At 44.6% G+C, this 21,209-nt stretch overlaps 1 protein-coding gene across 3 annotated transcripts in view; it reads left to right on the plus strand.

Annotated features, from left to right (window-relative positions):
- Nucleotides 1-21,209, plus strand: part of gpm6bb (glycoprotein M6Bb) — a 31,131-nt gene continuing 9,922 nt past the window's right edge. For 2 of the 3 annotated variants that reach the window (XM_048239300.1, XM_048239302.1), the window contains exon 1: nucleotides 16,580-16,720. In XM_048239300.1, the coding sequence (XP_048095257.1) occupies nucleotides 16,672-16,720 (49 nt within the window). In that variant the 5' untranslated portion in view covers nucleotides 16,580-16,671. Of the gene's footprint in view, nucleotides 592-16,579; nucleotides 16,721-21,209 lie in introns of those variants that run through there. The other variant, XM_048239301.1, reaches the window with a different exon arrangement.

Here is a 21,209-nt window from a genome sequence, read left to right on the forward strand (position 1 = left end):
CACGATGAATCATACTACATGGGTGGGAATTTATTCTAGGCTTTTTAATATCAACTGTCTTCTACTATAGGCTATGTTTGAAGAGATGCCATAAACCTCATTTTACGTTTTTTGTGAGTAGAAATCCACTTCATAATATAGAGAAAACTAAACAAACGTTGAGACCCTCAAAAATAATATTGAGGTAGGTTATAACAGCTAGGCTATCGTTTCTAACAGCCCCAGAATAAGACAAAAACGTTTTCCTCAGCTTTGTTGCTCAACATCACCCTCCGTGGTCACTTGTTATCTCCACCGGAAGTTTTATTTCTTGCAGGATAAGTGTTTGCGGTACAAAGTATATTGTGCTGAATGCCTATCAAACTTTTTGCTTCCTCTGCTTGAATACGGAACGAGGGGCCAAATGCGCCCCATCCTACCAGCAGTAATCCCTGGTGGTGACGTCACCCACCCCATCTCCAAACGGGACAAGGCGCAGCGACTCAGTGGTCTAGTTTAGCGTTTGCTGTGCATCCCTGGACGCAACATCCCCATAAGCTGAACTTGTACACATTCTCCAACCTCGGGAAGTTTGGGAGAGAAGAACAATGGGTAAGTGTCGCTGGTAATGGTACTTTTCTGAACTGCTGTTCGAAATTGTTTCACTGTCAGCTACAATAGTGCTGTTCGTCGTAGAGTTGCTTTAGTAGCGTCTAAGTAAATATTGACAAGATTGACAGCTTTAATGTGAAAACTATGAAACGGTGTACAACTTTTATAGAAAGTTTATTTTTATCTGACCTGGTTTTGCTTCGGGTAGGCATGGAGTAACTCAGACAACGCGATTAGAGTTAAGTCTAAAAGGATTTACCTACTGTCAGACGGCAATACTGTTGGTTTGCTCACTGGTACGGGGGTCAGTTTGTAGGGTTCCAGTCTTCCATTGCTATTGTTGAGTCGCGCTTTTGTCTCAGACAAAGTTCTGTCGGGGCTATTTCAGGTCGATATAGCTAGTGTCTCTGTGTTATAATAAGCTTAGTTACCCTGCATGTCACTCAGACCAATCTTTCTAGATCTTTCTCACAACGATGTTCTTACATAAAACCGTTTATTATTCAAAGACATTTGCATTGAGGTGTTTACAGGTAATTGAGGTGTTTGTAGGTAAATCTTTGATGACAGTGGGTAGTCTCTGATGTTCTGATATAGTGAAATTTGTTTGACAATATTCTGCCTTCAATATAACTGCCTTTTAACTTGAGCTGGGTGCTGGTGCTGGATGTTAAAGTGAAGGTTAGAAATGCCACAGTGTTGCCTGCCTGATCCTGTTGTGAAGCTCTGAGCACTGTGAGGCACAGCCCATGTAAGTGTTGCCTATCTGTACCCCACCCTCAGGGCGCTATGTGAGCAACAAGGGGCTGATGCCACGGATGTTCATCACTTCTTAAATGCTCCCAGCAGACTTATGGGCTTTGAGGCACTTTGAGCCTGTTTGCCAGATGGGATGGACCAGGGTACACATGTTGGGAACCTCTCTGCTGTCTCCTCCACCAGACCCCTGAGTAGATACTCGTTCCTGTCCCTTGAACTATATAGGTTGAATACAAACCCCTCATTGAAGATATTCACATATGAACTCAACTGTGTTTTTCTTAATATTGTGCTATCTTTTATATCCTGTCACAGTCTGGGGACTGTCTTTTTGTGGATTTAACTGAAGCATATGTCTTGGCTTTGGTGGGGACCGTGTAAATGGGTGGTTGCAGCTGACAGAGGACTAGAATACTGTCAGTGTGAGCATGTGTGCGAGCATTCATTGATCTTCTGAAGGCCCCCACAGTGCTGGCTTTGTACTCTTAATTTAGCCCTCACTTCTTTGCGCAGTTCGTCAGTCGTTGTTAATGTAGAAGTGAGTTCAGTCAATGGCAAGTTGGGAAGAGTCTGGAAAAAAAAAACATGAGTTGTTGCCAGTGGACACGCATCTTTAAAGATGCAGAGCTGAAATGCTATTGACCATTGTCTATTGTTCACACTCAAAGACATGCAAATAGTCCATTAAAGAATTCCTACCAGCGACCATTTCATTTTGACTTGAATTTAAATTCTTGTTGATCTTTTGGCAACTTGTGTCTTGCACTGCAAGCGAGCAAGTTTCCAAGTGAGAAACTTGAGTGATAATATGCTGTTCTCGTGTATTGCTGAGTAGTTTCAGGATTAAACTGATAGCCAAGGCAAGCATTTCTAAGCAGATGTGGTTTATGTCCCCCTTTCATGTTTAATGGGAAATAGTGTCTCAGCATTCTGTTTCAAATTACTGCAGGATTGTTTTGTGTGTGTCATGGGGCAGTGGATCCAAGTTTAGACAGGATGCCTCGCAGCAATTTGTGACTGCCTGCCGCATGCAAACTGGTGCTCTTGTTCAGAAATGTCTAATAAAGAAGTACGAATTGTCTTTGGCTGTGGTGGGGATTGATTTGTTCATTTGGCCCACATGGGAATGGCCTAGCTCCATGCAGCTACACCTCCAGCCATCACAACTAGAGTTTGACGCTAAACACCCATCAGCCTGCAGAGCACTGGTGTTTTTGAAGTATCAGGCACAGGTTCAGCTTTGGAGGCCTGCCTGCTCAGATAGCATCAGAGGGTTCTCCTGCTCACTCATCAACTCCCATTTTCCCACAGTGTAAATGTACGGAGATGTGCTTTGTGATGATGAACTATAGACCCCATCTATACAACCCATGCTATTTACAAAATTGTGTCAAGCAAAGTTGTTGATTTAGGAAGGTCTGTGATTAATGAATAGCCTTAATGCTTACTTCTTCTAAAAATACTCTGAAGTTCTTGAAGGCTAAGCTGAAACAATTACAAGCCTATCAATTTATCTCTCAATGACACAATTGAATCATATTGTAGCAGGAGTTAGGGCTGTCTTGTGACTATGAGAGTTAGAATAATCAAATTCTGCGAATTATGGATAGGACTGTGAATAGTTTTGCTATGTTCTCTTAAACCCAGACCTTGATAACCAAGGAGAGAGAAATTGTTTTTCCTGATGGAAACTCTGGAACTCTTCCTCTCAAAATACCTTTTATGTTTACAGTCAGTTTTCAACAGGGTTTTCAGTGCATTCAGCTGCTGCTGGAAAGTTTTGTTCATCTCTGACTCCAGGAATGGTTTATTCCAACCATTAAAAAAATGTTCAGCATTGTTTATAGCACTGACTGATCCATGGAAATCATTTTTCATCTGGAGACATTATGAATTATTTGATTCAGGAAAACAGAAGTTTAAATTAACTGAGAATTATTTTTGTGATTTGATAATCTTATATGAGTCATAGTCAATTTAGATTGTTTAGATTTAGCCTCGACAATAACTTTGTGTAAAATGTTTTTCTCATGGTTTTTGAGCGTATCTAACCAGATGTTAGGATATTGTTTATTGTGGTAGACTAACATTTGTCTTTGACAAGCTTATTGTTTAAATAATTAATTTGTTCTCTGATCACAATCAGTCACAGATATGGATAAACTCTTAATGTAGGGCATTTGTTTTGACAGTGTGCTGAGGGTCACTGGAGGCCTTTTGGCCTTCAATGTAGAAAGAGACCTTGAGAGGAAACAGTGTGGATGTGGCGGACATTGGAACCTTGATGAACTGTTTGCAATAGCAACAGCAACACATGACATGTGATAATGGTTCCTCTGCAACTGTGTGTGGGTCACACAGGCAAAGGTCATTTGTTGGAGAACACAGCTGTTGGGCAATGAGCAACGGTCAGCTGAAACTCAGAGGATGTGACTGCTTTGGGGTTTTCACTTCCTGGGGTTCTTGAGTTAGAGGCCTCTACTGGGACTACTGAAATGTTGTGTGTCAGAGGCAGGGATGTCAACAATCCAATACATCTTGGTGATCAATGGTGATGTCACTCTGTACAGTTTAGTTTGATTTTGCTTTATGGCTTGTCATGTTACCCACTGCTTTGCCATTTTAAGTACCAGTTATGATGCTGGTACATGGATCAAGCCTAGTCCTAGGCTAAGAGACTTCAGAGAAAATCTCTGAATGTATGAATTCAATTTCTTCAACCAACAAAGCCACGTTTGTGTTAATTGGGTATTTGATTTATAATCAGGCTGTCCCTACTCCCATTCTGTTTCCGTTTGGCACAAGATCTGAATGGACCCCGTCAGCAATTAAACTGCAGACAAGACCTTTTGGAGATGTGATGGAAATGAGGGAGCCTATTGGAGCTCACCCCCTCAGCTCTTTACCCTTTTCTAGTTCCTCTTGTGCTTCTGTGAGTACCTCTTTCACACTCTCACTCATCCAGTCCACTTCACCTCCTGCACAGTCTGCTCCTCTGCTACCTCCACTTTCCCTTTTTTTTCTCTTGCTCTCTTTCACACCTATTCTCCATTCTCTTGCCCCAGTGGCCCGCCACCTCCATTAGGGCTCTGGAAAAATGGCCATATTCATTTGTGGCTCAATAAGTGCTGTGCTGACAAAGAGAGACATTGTTAATTGTGACATGAAATGATAGGAATAGTTCCTTAGTGGGAGTGCTTGCTCAAGCATGGCCAATTCCCCTCACTTTCATTAAAAGGGCCATTGAGAGGCCCAGGCTGGGGAGGCCAGATTGGGGGTTAGCAGACGGGGGCCGGTAGGGGTGGTGGTGGTGGTGGTGGTGGTGGTGGTGGGGTTGTTTCACCGCCTGCATTTTTGGAGGTCGTCCTCGTTAGGAGATTGTTACACTGCCTGATGATGGCATGGTGATGATGTGAGGATGGAAATGTGGACTGGGTGTGAATGTGGCATGAGTGCACTGATCATTAATTTTTAATGGAAAAATAGTTGGTCGCCATGGAAGTAGATCAAAATACATCTTTCAGCCAAGTAATCAAGTTATCAATCTTGGGCTGTATGGTGTTGAAAGCGTGTCACATTGATTAAGTTGTTGAATTTAAGTAACACAACACAGACTGTGAAGGCTTTGGTTATGGTTTTCTTGAGTTGGAGCAATTACATTACAAAACATAGATGAGACAGATTCATAACATCACCTCTGAACATGAGTTTATGAGTACCACATTTGCGTGTTTTGTTTTGCAGAGGATGTGTTTCCGCGGGAGTGAAATAATGGATTTTACGTGCAGATGGAACAGGGCAGTCCACACATATTTGCGTCCGCACTAAGCAGAAGCCCATGCTCTGTTTCTGACCAAATCAAATTACACAAGTCTGAGCAGCACACATTTTCCATGACACCGAAACTCCACTTACTGCTTAACACTCATTCTGAGTGAATTGTAGAGAGGCCTTATCGATGAGAAAAATCAATCTGTTTTTCCAGATTGACCTTATTATTTCTACTTAACCGGGCTATGGCATTTAACAGGTCATACAGTATGTCCATTGTCATCTTGTAAATGTAAATGTTGACATCTGATGTAGTTCATGAACTTGCTTTATTCCTCAAGGCCACGGGTTGGGTGAGTGGCTGTAGGCGTGTTTGACGCTCAGATGGAAATGGCAGGACTGTGGACCATGTCAGCGCTGGGGGATGACATGACCGTGCGCTGTAAAGCAGGAGCCGCACCCCATGGCCCAGCCCAGGATCTTGTCCAGAGGATTAGTGCTTGTCAGCTGGGAGGTGGGGGTGGGATCACGTCACGTCACCTCAGTGAAGGAAACACCAAGATGCCTTTCTCCATTTTGGTTTGAGGCTTTGACCTCCATTTAGTTTCTATTCCTCCTTAAAGCATGCACATCAGTGGTGCAGTCATGTCTGCTTTTGGATGCTCAGGTAACAGGCCCTGGCTTCCAAGTGTAAATATGCTGGAGGTGGCTAATTAAAAACAAAAACACAATAAATATGAATGTTTTTGATGTCAGTTGAGGCTTTCTGTAGATATGAGTTTTTTTCTGTGCTGAAGTTCAAGGAGAGCTCATCCTTATTTCTTATGGAATGTAGCCTTGAACAGGCCGCCGCCAGTGCTTGTATCAGTATGAGCCCTCCTGCTGTTTCTGTTGGCCAGGTTGAAAGCAGTTCTTGGCTGTTAATGTGATTTCTGTGACCCTGTGTAGAGTATCGCTCATTAGCCCGCATCCCCAATTTGCTTCGCTCTAAACTGATTTCTACACTCAGATTGGGCTGAAATGCCCCTCTGAAGCTATTCTATACTGCGAGTGATTCAACAATGACTATATAGTGTTTAAGGAGGGAGTGGAGATGTATGTGTGTATGGGCTCTCTCTCTCTCTCTCTCTTTCTCTCTCTCTCTGTGTGTGTGTGTGTGTGTGTGTGTGTAAATGTGTGCTATTGTGATTAGGCCGCCTCTGCGATGTGAGAGCGTAGGCTTAAAGTTGCTTTAAAAGGCATCAGTAGGATGCAGCTCTTGGCAACTTGCCTGTGAAGCACATTCACCACTTCACAGATAGCTCTTTGTGCCCAGTTCATCTGGAGCTGCTGTTGCCACTACTTCTGCTGAGACAGAACACAGAAGCATTTGCGCCTCCCCAGAGAGACACTGCAAGAGTACTGACTGCATAAACAGTCCCACTACTGTACATCAATCCAAACTCATTCACTTGGAAGTTTATGGGGATGTTGGAGATAAAAAAATAACAGAAGCATTAGTTGTATGTTAACAACTTGCACATTTCTTGTCTTCAGGTATAAATGGAGATACAAACTTGGAGGACCAGTCATCTACATAGCATGCACAAACTTTCAGGAAGCAACTTAATCACATTATTTGAGACCTCAAACCAAATTAATAATTTGTTTAAATTCAACACCTGTAACATATCAAAGATCTTCCAGCTGCATCATTTTACATAGCCACTTAAAATGCCTTTCTTAATATGTGGTGAACATCTTTCAGCAGTTTGCGCCTGTCTTGGGAATTGTGCATGGTGTGTTCATGATTCATCTTCACTCAGGTCATGGTGATTCAAACGCATGTGACTGTGGAATTTGTTTTCCAACGGCATTGACCATGTTGGTCACAGTGCTGTGCAGGTTTTCCCTGATGGGATGGAGTTCTGGCTCTTGTTTGATGATAATTCCCACTTACACTATCCTCTCTTTATACGATCAACTGTGCACACGTGAATGACAGTATAATAGGCATAACAGCAAAAGAGACCAACAGATGAGAATTTGTGGAATAGTTGAGGTTCTCTATGGATGGAGCGACAGCTGCAGGAAACCCAATAGCCAGTGTGTCGGGGGAGAGTGCAGCTTGGGCTTCTTGGGAATGGAGACACCGCAGTTAAACAAAAAGGCAAAATTTCCCATCACTCTCAGGAGTATGGTGTATGTAATTGCTTAATCCTTCTGTGTTGGCCATTTAAAGGACAGATTGTGGGAAAACCGTCCTCAATATACTGGACTGCAGAAACAAACGGAACACGTGAATCATCCATATCCCAGCTTACAGCACTCTGAGAAATTGTTTAGTGAAGTCCATCTGTTGCCATTCTATACAGCTACGCAGTGTGTATATGCTGTATGTATAGGGCTGGCCATGTGTTGTGCTGGAAGCCACCCTGAACAGTTGTTAGTCAGCTATGTTCAGCCTGTTGGGTTCTCAACAGACAAATAATATAACACATCCACAACTGCTGGAATGTCTATGGCACTCCAACAGACAGAATAATAGACAGAAACCACCTCAAGGCAAGCTAAGATCTCGGATGCTCCATTTGGCTAAAACAACTTCATTTACTCACACTTGAGAATTCTGCTGAGAGCTCTCCAAACCACTGTAAGGTCTTATAAAGCATTGTAACTACTGACCTGTAGTCAGTGAAAATGAATAGTTAGTAAATAAACTGACTGAAGAGCCTCGGCTGAAACAGAATCTCATACGGGTTAGAGCAACATAAGTCTGACATGACACACATAAGTGCATGTTGAGTGCCAATTCTGCTAGTTTTGTTAAACCACCCCATGCATGAATCATGGTTCTCCCGCAAGTGCAAGCCAGAGAGTGATTCAGAGTTTCCCTCCACCAATTCATTAACTGAATCAGTTTACTCTCAAGCAGGAACCATTTGCTTCAACCCTGAAATGGACTACATTTTTGGCTTTTAAAAACTAGTTTGAAGTTTATTATTCATATGTATGGTGTTTGGAAAATCAAATCCACAACCCATATTATGGTCAGAGATACACTGATTAATGCATCTCTTCAGTCATTTGCCATTTTTGGTAGCCCCTGCATTATAATTTAGTCCATAATTCAGGATGAGATGGAAGTGTATCTAATTGGAACTAGCATGGCTTCAGGACACATTACTGTGATCACTGTCAAAACCAAAAATGGAGCTAATTTTAGGACACAGCTCGAAACTGACTGTTCCGTGATGGGCAGAAAAGCTTATCCGTGAGCATGACCATAGAAAGCAGTATGTGTTGTATTTTCCATACCATCCTAAAGTACTTCATACATTTACATCACACATTTAACATTCCATACATGTCAATCATAAACTGAGGCTACAAGATCAGATTCAACATTTGATCAGTATTAGTGCTGGATTCCAGCATAATATTCTCAGGTTTATTTATCTTTAGTATTAAGTCACTTAAGGTGTTCCCTGCTGATCCCACATTAAATGGCACTGTAATGAAATGGTATTTAATACATACATGTTTTCTTTATCTGCCTCAGTGTGTACAGAAAGCCAAGTTCAGGTTGAATCATTACTATGAATCACCATGCTGCATCCTCACCATATAGATGTCAGTGCACATTGAGGATTGGCATTAGTAGTTAGCCCTTGTGTTGTCATGGTGCTGAGGATGAATTGTCACTTCTCTTTTGTCTGCGGAGCCTGTGAAGAGCTCTCAGCAGGCTGGAGGAGGGAGTGAGGCTCTGTTGCGCCAGACTGCTGCTGATCACAGGGCTGGACGTATAGACAGACGGAGCAGGCAGACTAAACTCTGGGGGTCAGGGGTGAGAGGTTGGCAGTATCGGCGCCAGAACAAAAGAGCTGCTGATGCGTCAGCTCAAAGAGAGGTCGCTCTGCAGCTGGAGCTGTGTGAACCTGTGGTCATGGGAAACTCACTGGGCTAGAGTCCTGCGCGGTCTGACACTCTTTGTGCTCTCCAGCTCGGCTGGGCTGTGGTCTCACACACACTCGTGTGGGTACAGGGCAAAGGGTGAGGGATCAGGAGATACTCACACAGATGTTTCCATTCACACTACCACCTCAGAAGATGTTGTCTGTAGGGTGATCATCTGAACAGTGTTACACAGCACATGGCAGTGGCCATTCCTTTCTCATTCATTTGACATTGTTCATTTCAAAAACCTGTCAGATGGGTGAAAGGTCAAAGTCTGTTTTTTACTGCTGGAGAATTTGCCTTCAGCATTCTGGTACCCCTTTTGAATCAAATGTAAAGTTCACCCACAGGCAAATGCAACCAACATGCACATTGCCAACTGTGAATCTCTTGAGGCTACGCTGTGAACACACCACTCCTTCCGTGTTCATACATAGCCACACAATGCAGGAGTTAGCTATTCAATTCACCCCCATTTATAATCAATTCAATGGGGCAGCTGTTAGTGGTCATGCATATTCATGCCTGTGACACAGTTGGTTTCTCAAGTTCGATGCTATTCACATGGTTGAACAACGGTGTCAAGTTTGTGTATGAATTTGCCAAGAGCAAATTTACATGAATTAAGACGTACAAGTTCAGTCTAGTGGAAGGATGATGGGTTCAAAATACCATCTAATTTTAAGAGCTTATCAGTGCTTAGATGATGTAGAATTAGCCTTTTAAAACTAACTGTAAAACCCCACCATTGAAACTCATTGTGAGAGTAACAGCAAAAACGCCTATGAGTACTACAAGGCGATAGATGTCGAATGCCTTGTTTTCATTAATTGATATGATCATGAGACTCTCAGTCCATGCAAGCTTATGGTGCTATAGGTAGTTTATTAATGGAACTGTCAATAGAAGTCTTATAAAGTGTGTTGATGGCAGAATCTGCAGTAGTCTCTGTCCAGGCTATGCATCCAGCATGAGAGAAGCTTCACTCACAGAGGCCAGAACCGTAACTTCATCTTCAACTGTCGCTTCCCAAAGCTTTAGCCTATTTCAAGGCTTCAGCCATAACCTTTGGAATGACACCACTGCAAAGATTCCCCTGATCTTCTAAGATCCATCTCAGAAGTCTCATGCATCTCAATATCACATTTTGATTATGTAGAATGTTTTACTATGCCAGTAATGCAAAGATAATAGAGCAATTAACATCTGTAGGTTTTGTTCCTTTTCTTAATATCTGATCTGATTTAAGACTAGTGTTGATGATTTCCTTTTGTTACTGAACTCTGAGGAGAAATAAATCTAGAGTGAACTGTTTACATGAATGTCTCGGCAGTGCAAGATAAACTGATTGGATTAGCAAATCTCTTAACTTCGCTTTTATGGAAACAACTGTACAGATTACAGGCAGAAAATGGGAGAAAATATATAGTAGAGTTTATTGGACAAGCAAGAGTCTCATTCCTGTAGCCACCTGTGGAGTGGAAAATCTCTCTGCAGCGCTCGTTTGAAGGGAGATCTCCTTCCAGATGGCAGCTAGCGCTGCATGTCTCTGGGCCTAAACTGGCGCAGATCCCACCTTCTCCCAGTTTGCATATGAATTCACTTCATACAGAATGCTCATGTGAGCAATATGTCAGTGGTTTTGTCAAAACTTTTGTCAAAACTATAATCATCTGAATTCTTCACATGCCTCAGTAAACCTATAGCATAAACATGATCAACTGAGTTGGAAAACCCTCACATCCCTTTTCTGTGAGTGGTATTTGATAAATGTGGTTCACCACAAGGAGACTAAAGACCCCAGTGCCAAACCCGAGAGCAGTTAAATGCCCTCCCTGCCTCCACTTTTAAAAACCATATTCTAAAGATTGCAGTCAAGAATTTCAATCCAGATCCAGAATCTAAAATCCAGAATGTTCCATGTAACCTCAGAGCAGAAATAGCAGGAGCTCAGATCACAAGGCTTAAAAACACAAACATGTGGTAATTAGCAATTAGCCCATTGTAGAAAAAAGTCTAGTGAACGCTGCAGTGTTCTCCTTAAATGATTTGGCCCTCATTACTTGGGTCATGACACGGGGAACCCTGCCTGCTTCATCCCCCTTCACCGCTGAGCTTCATCAGATCTGCCACAGACTGGTGGTAATTTCCATGGTGAAACAGGAAGCCGGGTAATATGAAGCATCTGGGGTTCAGTCCTCTCTCCTGTCTCCTCCTACTCTTCCTCCTCCTCCTCCTCCTCCTCTCCTCTCTCTTCTCCCCAGCCCCATCTCAGCCAGGAGCTCAGTCCCTGCAGAGATGCCAAGTGCTGGGAGTGTGAAATCACATGAGCACCGAACCAGAGCTGCCAGTGCACCCAGAGTGCTGCGTTTTCCTTCCAGACGTGTAACGACACACACCAACGCAAACATGCAATTACAGATGTGCTGAGTCAGAGGCGCTGGAGATTACGTGGTCGAACAGCAGCAATTACGGGTCGCTGAGGGTTTGTCTTAAATCTGAACAAAGCCCTCCTGAAGCATTTTAAGGAATGATGTGCGTCCGAAATCAAACCAGAAAACCAAAGGGATTATTTTCAGTGAAATCCAGTGCTTGCTACTGACCTCTTTTAGCAAAGACATTCTTTGCAAGGGGTGGCAATGATTTATTTGACGTGCTGTTTACATTAGCCGTAATGGCTGTAGCTTCTTACATAACTTGTGATTCGGATCCATGGTATATTCATGGTATAACCATTCACAAGGTGGACATAGTGGTATCTTGACATCTGCGCTGTTTGAGCCTCAGCAGAGTGCTTTATTGTGTCAATGCTGTCCTCCAGAATAGTGACATGAAAAAAACATTGTGTGATTCATTCTTTTTCCCCTGTCTTTCTTTAAAGGAGAGTAGTGAAATATATTCCATACCCTCATCTTGGCCTGTTTGATAGTACAAGTGGAAAGTGTAGAAAGCTAGAGAGTGTCATGTGAGGAATGGTAAATAACTTTGCTGTCTTGGCCCATTTGAGCACTCTGAATTTAGAGACATAGCAAATATTTCAAATCATAATGGTCTGTTGTTTTGATGGTCAGAGGCAGGCTAGCCTGGTTCCTGACCCCATTCCTCTTCATGTGACATGCTGCAGAGGAGCAGGAACTGTCCCATTACTGGACGGACCCTTTGGGCTCCTCCTCTCTCCCCATGGATTACTGTCTAATGAACGAGGTTGGCTGTTTTTTAATGGGCTCTCAGTCTCATTGTTAGCAGTAAAAAAGCCAGAATTTCCTTGAGGAAAAAGTTACAGAGTCCTACGGTGCTCTTTGTCTGCCAGAGGTCCCTTTCTCCCATATTCACCTCAAAGAATAACTGGCTGACTGAGTTTAGAAACACATGGCTTGTATTTGACGTATACATATTTAGATGGCTTATTTTGACAATGTCAACCAAAACAAACTTCATTGCTGCTTGCAGAGAGCTGAAACTTCAGAATGAGCCTGTTGCATATAAAAAAAATCTTGAATTTCCCCTGGGGATCAATAAAGTATCTATCTATCTATCTATCTATCTATCTATCTATCTATCTATCTATCTATCTATCTATCTATCTATCTATCTATCTATCTATCTATCTATCTAAAGTTGATGTCATTTAGTTGAGATTGTGGACTTCTCAAAATAGCTCTAATGTTTGATATGCCATTGAGCCTGAAAACACAATAATTTCTCCAGATCAATCCTCAACACAATCGTTTGACACCTAGATACATCATTATCATCATGCAGTAATGTCATCCTCAAGCTTTTGTTACAGTTTTTCTCAGTCGCTTTGGTGCTTTTCTCACATCACTATTACTGTAACTAGGTCAGTAGAGGTATGAAACTGTTGGCCCACTGTTGGATGTGTAAATCAATAAAATATCAATGGTACTCTCAGAAATGTAGTGTGCGTAGTAAATAATATGAACTAGGTCAACCCAATCGGTAAATACATTGTTTTATCTGGAGTATTGACGCAATGGTGAAAACTAAGGTTTTCCACAATAGGATGTTGGGACATCACATCGGCCATGTATACCAGAGGATGCTTAATGCACATGGGCTTAGCAGAGTATCACATAAGCTAAGCTTACAGGAATTATGTCTTCATCAGGTTAATGTGCATATTAGGTTGATACATGTAGGCTGCACTTATTCTTACTGTACTCTAATGTTTTTAAATTGTCCTAAAATTGTTGAGAACTGCTCTAAAACTTAAACTGTTTACTATGTTGTTAGTCGCTTTGGCTAAAAAGCTCCAGCCAAATGTAATGTAATGTAATGTAATGTACATGTTTTAAGTGCTGAAAACAAGAGTTTTATATTAGTAGCTACTAGGTTCAACTTGGTCCAGTTAGTATTTGTAGCCATTTCATTATGCGATCCACTGGCTTTCTCTTTAAGGAAACATTAGGAACACAATGTCTCTCATGTTCTCATCCAGGACTAATGAATGTTCCTTCCAAATGCATTCACTAAACCTTGGATGAACTTCATCACCAGACATTTTTTATTCCCCTCTTTCTCCTCTCCTCCATGGCATCTCCATCCCCAGCAGTCTGGTGGGAATCTCCGTCGAACTCTTTCTTTCCTTTGCTCTCTCGTCTCTTTGAGTGACTGAAGGAGTTTGCCTGAGGAGGGCAATGCCCCTGCCAGTGATTGGAGAGTATAGGCTTCAGGGCTATAGGCTAAGTGATGCCCATGAGAACAGCCATCGTTTCTATAGGACAGACAGGCCACAGGTCTTCACGGGTGAGCGAGCGCTCACAGGCTATTCAGGCCGAGTCTCTCGGCATAATGACCAACCCCCCAGTGCCACTCCCTGCATTCTACTGTGCTTCATCATCATTCAGACTTTAGCCCTGACAAGGGGGCTGGAACCCCTTCACTAATGGGAAACCCTCTGAATGGGCCCTGCAGTGCGAGCTGGTGGCAACTTCTCTGCTGTCTTCTCTGAATGGACGTTTGAACTGAGAGCCTCGGGATATGCCACAAGAAAATGTGTTTCCCGTGAAAGTGAGGAGTGTTTTGGATGCAAACAGTGGTAAATAAAAGGCATAAAATAGCATAAAACTTCAACTGCTATCTTGTACTGCCTCTTGAGGGTGGTGTGCTTAGCATCAGTGTCAAAGTCTAGTGAGTGACCCTTTTTTCTCTGTCCAGCACCCCTGAATGATAAATAGCTATGGCCCTTTGTAGGAAGCAGGACAATATGAAAAATCGACTTCAGGAGCGTCCAGAAGATTTCTAAAGAACATCAAATACGTCTGCATACGCTTTTTCATTCTTCCATTCTCCATAAATCCTTGTCCCTTAAAATGGAAAAGGAAGACAAATATTGAGTCCCCTGTGAACAGACAGTAACTCAGTGCTTTCAGTAACTCCCGTGAACGATGAGAGAGTTATCGTCACTTACATGTCTTTACTTGAATTCTTACAATCCATTGAACTGGACAAGTATTTAGTTTCATTGTGCTAAGTAAGAGCAAATCCGACACTCACTACGAATTCTCTAGGAATGATGTCACTTTGTGCACATATTCCATATTTAGAAGAAATAAGCAAAGCAATGCAACTGCATGTGTAGGCTACAATGTAACCCTATAGGGCTTTGCTTATAAGCAACAAACTGAAAATAAAGTAGAGATGTGTGTGCATGTAAAAAGTAGAGATGTGTGTGCATGTGCGTGTGTGCAGGGGTGGCTGGAGCCTCAGGCCCTCCCTGTTGCTTTTGTCCTGTCTGTGGTTTCATATCCGTGAGAAGTCCCCAGTACCCCACTGCTTCCCACTGAAACCCACACTCTCATTAGTATGCCTCCACGGCCTCTCTCTCTCTCTCTCTCTCTCTCTCTCTCTCTCTCCCTCTCTCTGTGTAGATGTTTGTCTCTCTCTCTTTCTCTCTCTCTCTCTCTCTCTCTCCCTCTCTGTGTAGATGTTTGTCTCTCTCTCTCTCTCTCTCTCTCTCTCTCTCCCTCTCTCTGTGTAGATGTTTCTCTTTCTCTCTCTCTCTCTCTCTCTCTCTCTCTGTGTAGATGTTTGTCTCTTTCTCTCTCTCTCTCTCTCTCTCTCTCTCTCTCTCCCTCTCTCTGTGTAGATGTTTCTCTTTCTCTCTCTCTCTCTCTCTCTCTCTCTCTCTCCCTCTCTCTGTGTAGATGTTTGTCTCTTTCTCTCTCTCTCTCTCTCTCTCTCTCTCTCTCTCTCTCTGTGTAGATGTTTGTCTCTCTCTCTCTCTCTCTCTCTCTCCCCTCTCTCTGTGTAGATGTTTCTCTTTCTCTCTCTCTCTCTCTCTCTCTCTCTCTCTCTCCCCTCTCTCTGTGTAGATGTTTGTCTCTCTCTCTCTCTCTCTCTCTTTGGCGTGCCTTGTTTTTTTTGTTCGCTTTCTTGCTTCTCTTTTTCCACTTCTCTGTCTGTCTTTTCTTTGTCCTTTGTTTTAGTCTGTTCCTTCCCTCACACACAAGTAAATACACGCAAACTCACAGACAGACAGACACAGTCATAAATGGAAAGACACTCACCTCACACACACACACACACACACACACACACACACACACACACACACACACACACACACAAGCACACACACACGCACACGCGCGCGCACACACACACACACACACACACACATTTGTTTGTTTTTGTGAGACAGGATCTTCCCCCTTGTCTTGTGTCTTTTCCTCTCTCTCTCTCTCTCTCAGGGGGGCGGTCAGCAGATGGGGGGAGGCAGTGGTCAGTGGATGCTAATGTATGCTGCGGGAGCAAGGGGCATATGGTGCAAATCAGAATAAGAAGCAGCCACCGCAGTCGCCGCCTGCCCTCCCCCCTCCACTCTTTGTGCAGCGCTGGGAAAGAGAAGCCAGTGATTGTGTGGTGGCATACAACCCCCCCCCCCGCCACCCCCGCCACCCCAGGACCCTCACAACACACAGCGCATAGAGGGGGCTTTCAGACCCCCTGTCGGCCCTGCCCTGTCTCCCACACACATCCCCTCCACTGATGGAATGACTCCATTCTTAAGTGGCCGCCTCTGATTGTCATTCATGGTGTGACTCCTCTCAAGACAGAGTGAGAGAACCGAAGGCTTCTCAGAGTGGGGAGTGCCCCGAGTGGGGAACGCTGAGGGGGGAGACGGAGGCTTTGTTGCCGTGGGAGTGCGGATCAAGTGATTTTTACCCTGCAAGAGTCTTGGGATGCTGTGGAAAATGTAAATGTACAATAATGAGATTAAATAATAAAACAAATCCATTTGGCTAAAAAAATATTTTCCCCTTCAAAACGTTGATTGCAAGTGACAGATGGCTCGAGTTGGAGCCTGGAGGGTGCTGTGAGGATGAGAAAGCTGACCAAAACCCAATATGACAAGATCAGCACCATGGAAAAGAATTGGGCTATATAGTGCATAGGAGCTCTGTTTTAGTTTATCAGGGCCACTGGAGAAAGAGAGGGAGAGAGAGAGGGAGAGAGAGGAGGGGAGGAGAGGGAGGGGAGGGAGAAGGAGAGTGTGGGGAGAGAGGTAGGGACACAGGCAGACAGTAAAGAGAAAAGTGTTTGCAGTTGCAGAAGGGGGAAGCATTTTTGTTGGATGGGATAAAAACAGCCATGGAAACTACATCAGAGGAGAACCTAGAGCAGAGCCAGGACAACAAAGGTACCAGTGAGCCCCAAGGGGGGCTTTCCACCCTCTTGTTTACTAAGGCTTTAAACTACTTGAGACTGCTGTGGTTCGTGCCACACAATAGAGGGCTAGCCTCCACTCGGACGAGTAGCTATTCGGTCATGTGGCTTTCAGATAGAGCAGACTCACTCCAGCATCACTCTTTTGTCTGTAGCGTGTGAGAGGAGTCCGTGGGATGGATAGGGCGCTCGTTGGCGTGTAATTGTTGTACTTGTGTGGACTAGTGGGCATGAGTCTTTGATTTGCTCGGAGTGTGGGGACGCGCGGGGGGTGGACTGGGGATTCCGTGCTCCATGTGGGATTTGTTGTTGGCTGGTGAGCCGAGCGGGATGTGTGCCATGTGTTCACTGTCGCTCGCTCACTCTCTTCGCCCCGGCTCTCGGGTGCAGGGGGAACATGGGTCGCTGCAAGATTCACTTTTGTATGGTGTCCCTGCTGATGTCCCAGTCCTGGTTATTATCCATATTTACACCCCCACTGCTGCCAGTGATGCTATTAATGCCTAGTGCACAGTGGGGTCTTGCAGTGAGAAGCGTGATGATAGTGATGGTGATGGCCAGTGAGTGGACAGTGGTTGAGGCGGGGTGGGAGTTGTTTGATATTAAAGCCATGTTGATGTTGAGAGAGATCAACACAAAGACAAGCACATCATCAGCACGGAGACATGCCACTCGGGATTAATCGGTCAGAAGCAGCGGCAGTCCCTCATCCCACCCCCACCTCCTGGCGAGCACACTCGCACACAGCACAAGCACACAGTAGCCAATCAGTCTCCACTGCTCCAGGAGCCCATTGATTTCTTTGACTTTCTATTGTCTCCCTTGGAAGAGGGAGGGGGGAGGTGTTGTTTTTTAGAGGTGACATTCACCACAGCTGGTGGTGCTTTTGTTGTTGATGATATCATGGGCGAGAGCAGCGGAGCTTTTCCAGCAATCACATGGGGGGCTGTGGAGTCTGGACTTTGGCACACAGGACACCTGGGATGTTTTTGGCTGACGCTCCTGGACTGATGAGATCTGGCGCTCAGGGCGGACAGCAGAGGCAGACGTGTCCTGTCTGTCAGCGCCTTTGTGTGAGAGGGGTCATGGCCGCAGCCCACTGGACACTTCCACTCCTCACACCTCACCTGTGCAGGATAACACACTCTGTAGTGCAGCCAAGGGGAGTAGACAGTTATGACAACAGAAATACTGCCTTGTTGTGCTCCTGCTGTGCTATATAAAATGACCCTGCTCAATGCTAAAAATGGAGCAAGAGTTGGTGCTTAGGTCAGAGATGGTGTAATTAGATTGTTTTGTTGATAACAGTTCCCACCACACTGGGCAAAGGAGAGCAGCGGAAAATGAGAATGCATCTCGTAAACGGCGCCTTGGCCGCATGCCCCGGGAGTAAAACTGCCTGCTTTGGTCCTGAACTTCAACAGAAAACATCTGCTGTTGTTGTGGGATGCATTGCAGACAGGATGGCTGCGTGGCTGTGTTGGGGTGGATGATGCAGACAGTGCAGCAAGATCAATGCCTGGGTCAAGGTGCTTGGGAGAGAGGTCACATCCTCGGTCACATCCTTGATGTGGGTCATGTCTCATCCACACACAGTGACAGGGGATAGGTTTCTCTGCGTGTCTGTGGTGGACATCAATGTAATTTTCCCTTTTTTGCTGAATGCTTTACAATAATCATGAAATACTAACTAATACTGTATGTTTCATATGTTTTCATGAAATGGAAGGCTGATACACAAGCTAGAGCAGGCAAATAGCACATGCAGCTACATTTTTGGAAAGAAATTTAGCTGCCACACCAGGCTCTTGTTTTGCTAGCACACAACGCCTCCTCCTCATCAGTAGAAGAGTTTCCCTGAGTGGAAGTTGGAAACGGCCAGGTCTTAACTCACTTCTGCTGTGCACTGACTCAGTAGGGGTGCTACAGAATATACAGATCACTTTTCAATAACTAGTAGTTAGTATTATCATGGAGATGACTTTCCCAAATAATGACAAGCACACTGTGTATGTGTGTGTGTGTGTGTGTGTGTGTGTGTGTGTGTGTGTGTGTGTTTCAGCATGTGTAAGAGAGAGTGTGCATGTGTGTGCATGTGTGCGTGTGAGAGAGAGAGAGGAGAATTCTTCACTTCCTCATGTAAACCATTGCATGGCTTGTTTGACAGACAGAAAGCCCACATTAGGTGCGTGCAACATGCTGCTGATGGAGACAGTCCTTCATGATTACCTGCCTCAGAAGCACGCCACAATTACCCAGGAGAAATGGAAGATGGAAAATCATATACTCCATACAGACCATAATTACCTGTAATCACTCACAGTGAGCAATGATGCTGTGTGAAAGACACATCACCTCCCATATGTCTCGGTGTCTATTTGTAGACACTGTAACAAAGGCGCCTCATCAGGGCTCCTGCCTCAGTCTCTGTTATTGTTAAAGAGCTGCCTCTAATTGGGAGAAGCCCAGGGAGGAGAGCGTGTGCCTGTTTGAAGTGGTTCCCGTGGCTCTTCAGACGGGACCCATCTGGCTGGAGGCTGTGTGCTGTTGACAGACTGGAGTCACATGCTAGGAGGTAGTCTGGAGGGAGGGAGGGAAGACAGGGAGAGAGAGAGAGAGAGGGAAGAAGCTGTGGCTGCAGCGGGATGGAGTGGACTGGAGTGGGCGGTGATGTGGATGTGGGGTGTCATGAGGGGTCACTCTGTTGGGGAGGACTTTCTGTGACTCACATTCACTCTTCCACTGAGTTGCTGTAATTTCCTGGCTGCTATGTGTCTGTTTATCTTTAGTGTGTGTGCGTGTGTGTGTGTGTGTGTGTGTGTGTGTGTGTGTGTGCGTATGTGTGTGTGTGTGTGTGTGTGTGTGTGTGTGTGTGTGCGTGTGTGTGTGCGTGTGCGTGTGCGTGTGTGTGTGTGATTGCATGAAATGGCACGTTGATCAGGTTTGGCAGAGAAAGGTGGACACTATACTGTATTAGAGCCAATAGTAGAGATTAGAGACTCCTGGGGATTGCCTTACTTACCCAGAACTGATGTCATTTACAACAAGCCCTTTGGTAATCCGTCCTAAACACTAGATTTCACCCGCTGTAATAATTGGATATTATTCTCTCTCTCCCTCTCTCTCTCTCTCTCTCTGTGAGTATGTGTGTGTGTATGAAAATTGTGTGTGTGAGAGAGTCATTTCAGAGAGAACAGATATGATCAGTAAATAGGCCAAGAGGAAGCTGCTGGAGTGTGAAGTGAGTGTTGGGATATGATGGGATGTGGTGGGGTGTGCTGGGGTGTGTGTGTGAGTGTGTGTGTGTGTGTGTGTGTGTGAGGGGCAGGATGCCCTCTGCTCCAGCTTTGCATAAGAGAGCGGAAGACCGCTCGCCTGGGTCACCGCTTCTCTGAATAGCTCTCCCCACCGAGACCCCGGCTTGACCAAACGCCCAGCTTGCACACTGGACGCTTTGTGTCCATTGAGAAGCATCCTTACTGTCTTCCTCTCCTTTAGTGTGGTGCAGTTATGCTATGACTCTCAGTAATGAGAGGACGACAGTTTGGCAGTGTGTCTCTGCAGCTGGCCGCGGTCATTATGCCTCTGCCCGCCTCGCTCCCCAGTGCAGGAGGAGAAGTCTGAGTGAAAGGGGGGTTTTGTCTGTGCTTCAGCCAGGGGATCCATCAGGGCGCAAGAGCATGTGAAAGTCATCAAGGGAAACATTGCCAATGTGATTTTCATTTAGCGCTTGTGGTTTGCCCTGCGGCAGTCCTCTCTCTCTGCGTACTGTGTTTTCTACGATGTGTGCATACGTGTGTGTGGCCATGTTATCTGCATGGCAAATAACTCGAGACATCGCTCGAGACACAGCTGCAGAACAGAAAGCTGCCTTGCTAACAAAGGAGATGAATGAGCCACTGTGGTATAAATAAATATGAATCTACAGGTTCATGTGGGGATGGGGAGAACCCATACAGTTTGTGGTGGTGAAATCCATTGGGTATTGAAAGCCAATATACTAGGTGTTGTCATCACCTCAGACACATCCTCAGGCATCCTTAGTGCTTTATCAATCAATGGTCCATTGATTATCTGTGTGTTTATGAGGTTTAGTCGTCATCTTTGGTGCCTGCTCTTTTTGGAGTAGAATTGATATTATTTGGTCCTTTTATAAAGGGGCGTGTGTGTGCTTAAAAAGCCTACATGGCTGGTGTTGTCTCACATCATGGGTGTGGCCAAAAGTTTTGCAAATAAATGTCATCGCCCATTCAGTCATTTCAACCATCTATTTACAGAACTTTCAAATGAAGGTCCCAAGAATTGTCACCACCTCTCTTCTTAGTAGTGACAGTCTCTCATAATGAATCTCCCTAATCCACTCGGATGGCACTGTAACCCTCTGAGTAAGTATGGCCATGTGCTTTCCTTCTCTCTGGACTCCCACACATCAGGTGACTGCCTGTGGTTCTTGGCTCTCCACA

Source organism: Alosa alosa, chromosome 3 (assembly GCF_017589495.1).
Source record: "Alosa alosa isolate M-15738 ecotype Scorff River chromosome 3, AALO_Geno_1.1, whole genome shotgun sequence".
In the NCBI taxonomy this organism is placed as follows: Eukaryota; Metazoa; Chordata; class Actinopteri; order Clupeiformes; family Clupeidae; genus Alosa; species Alosa alosa.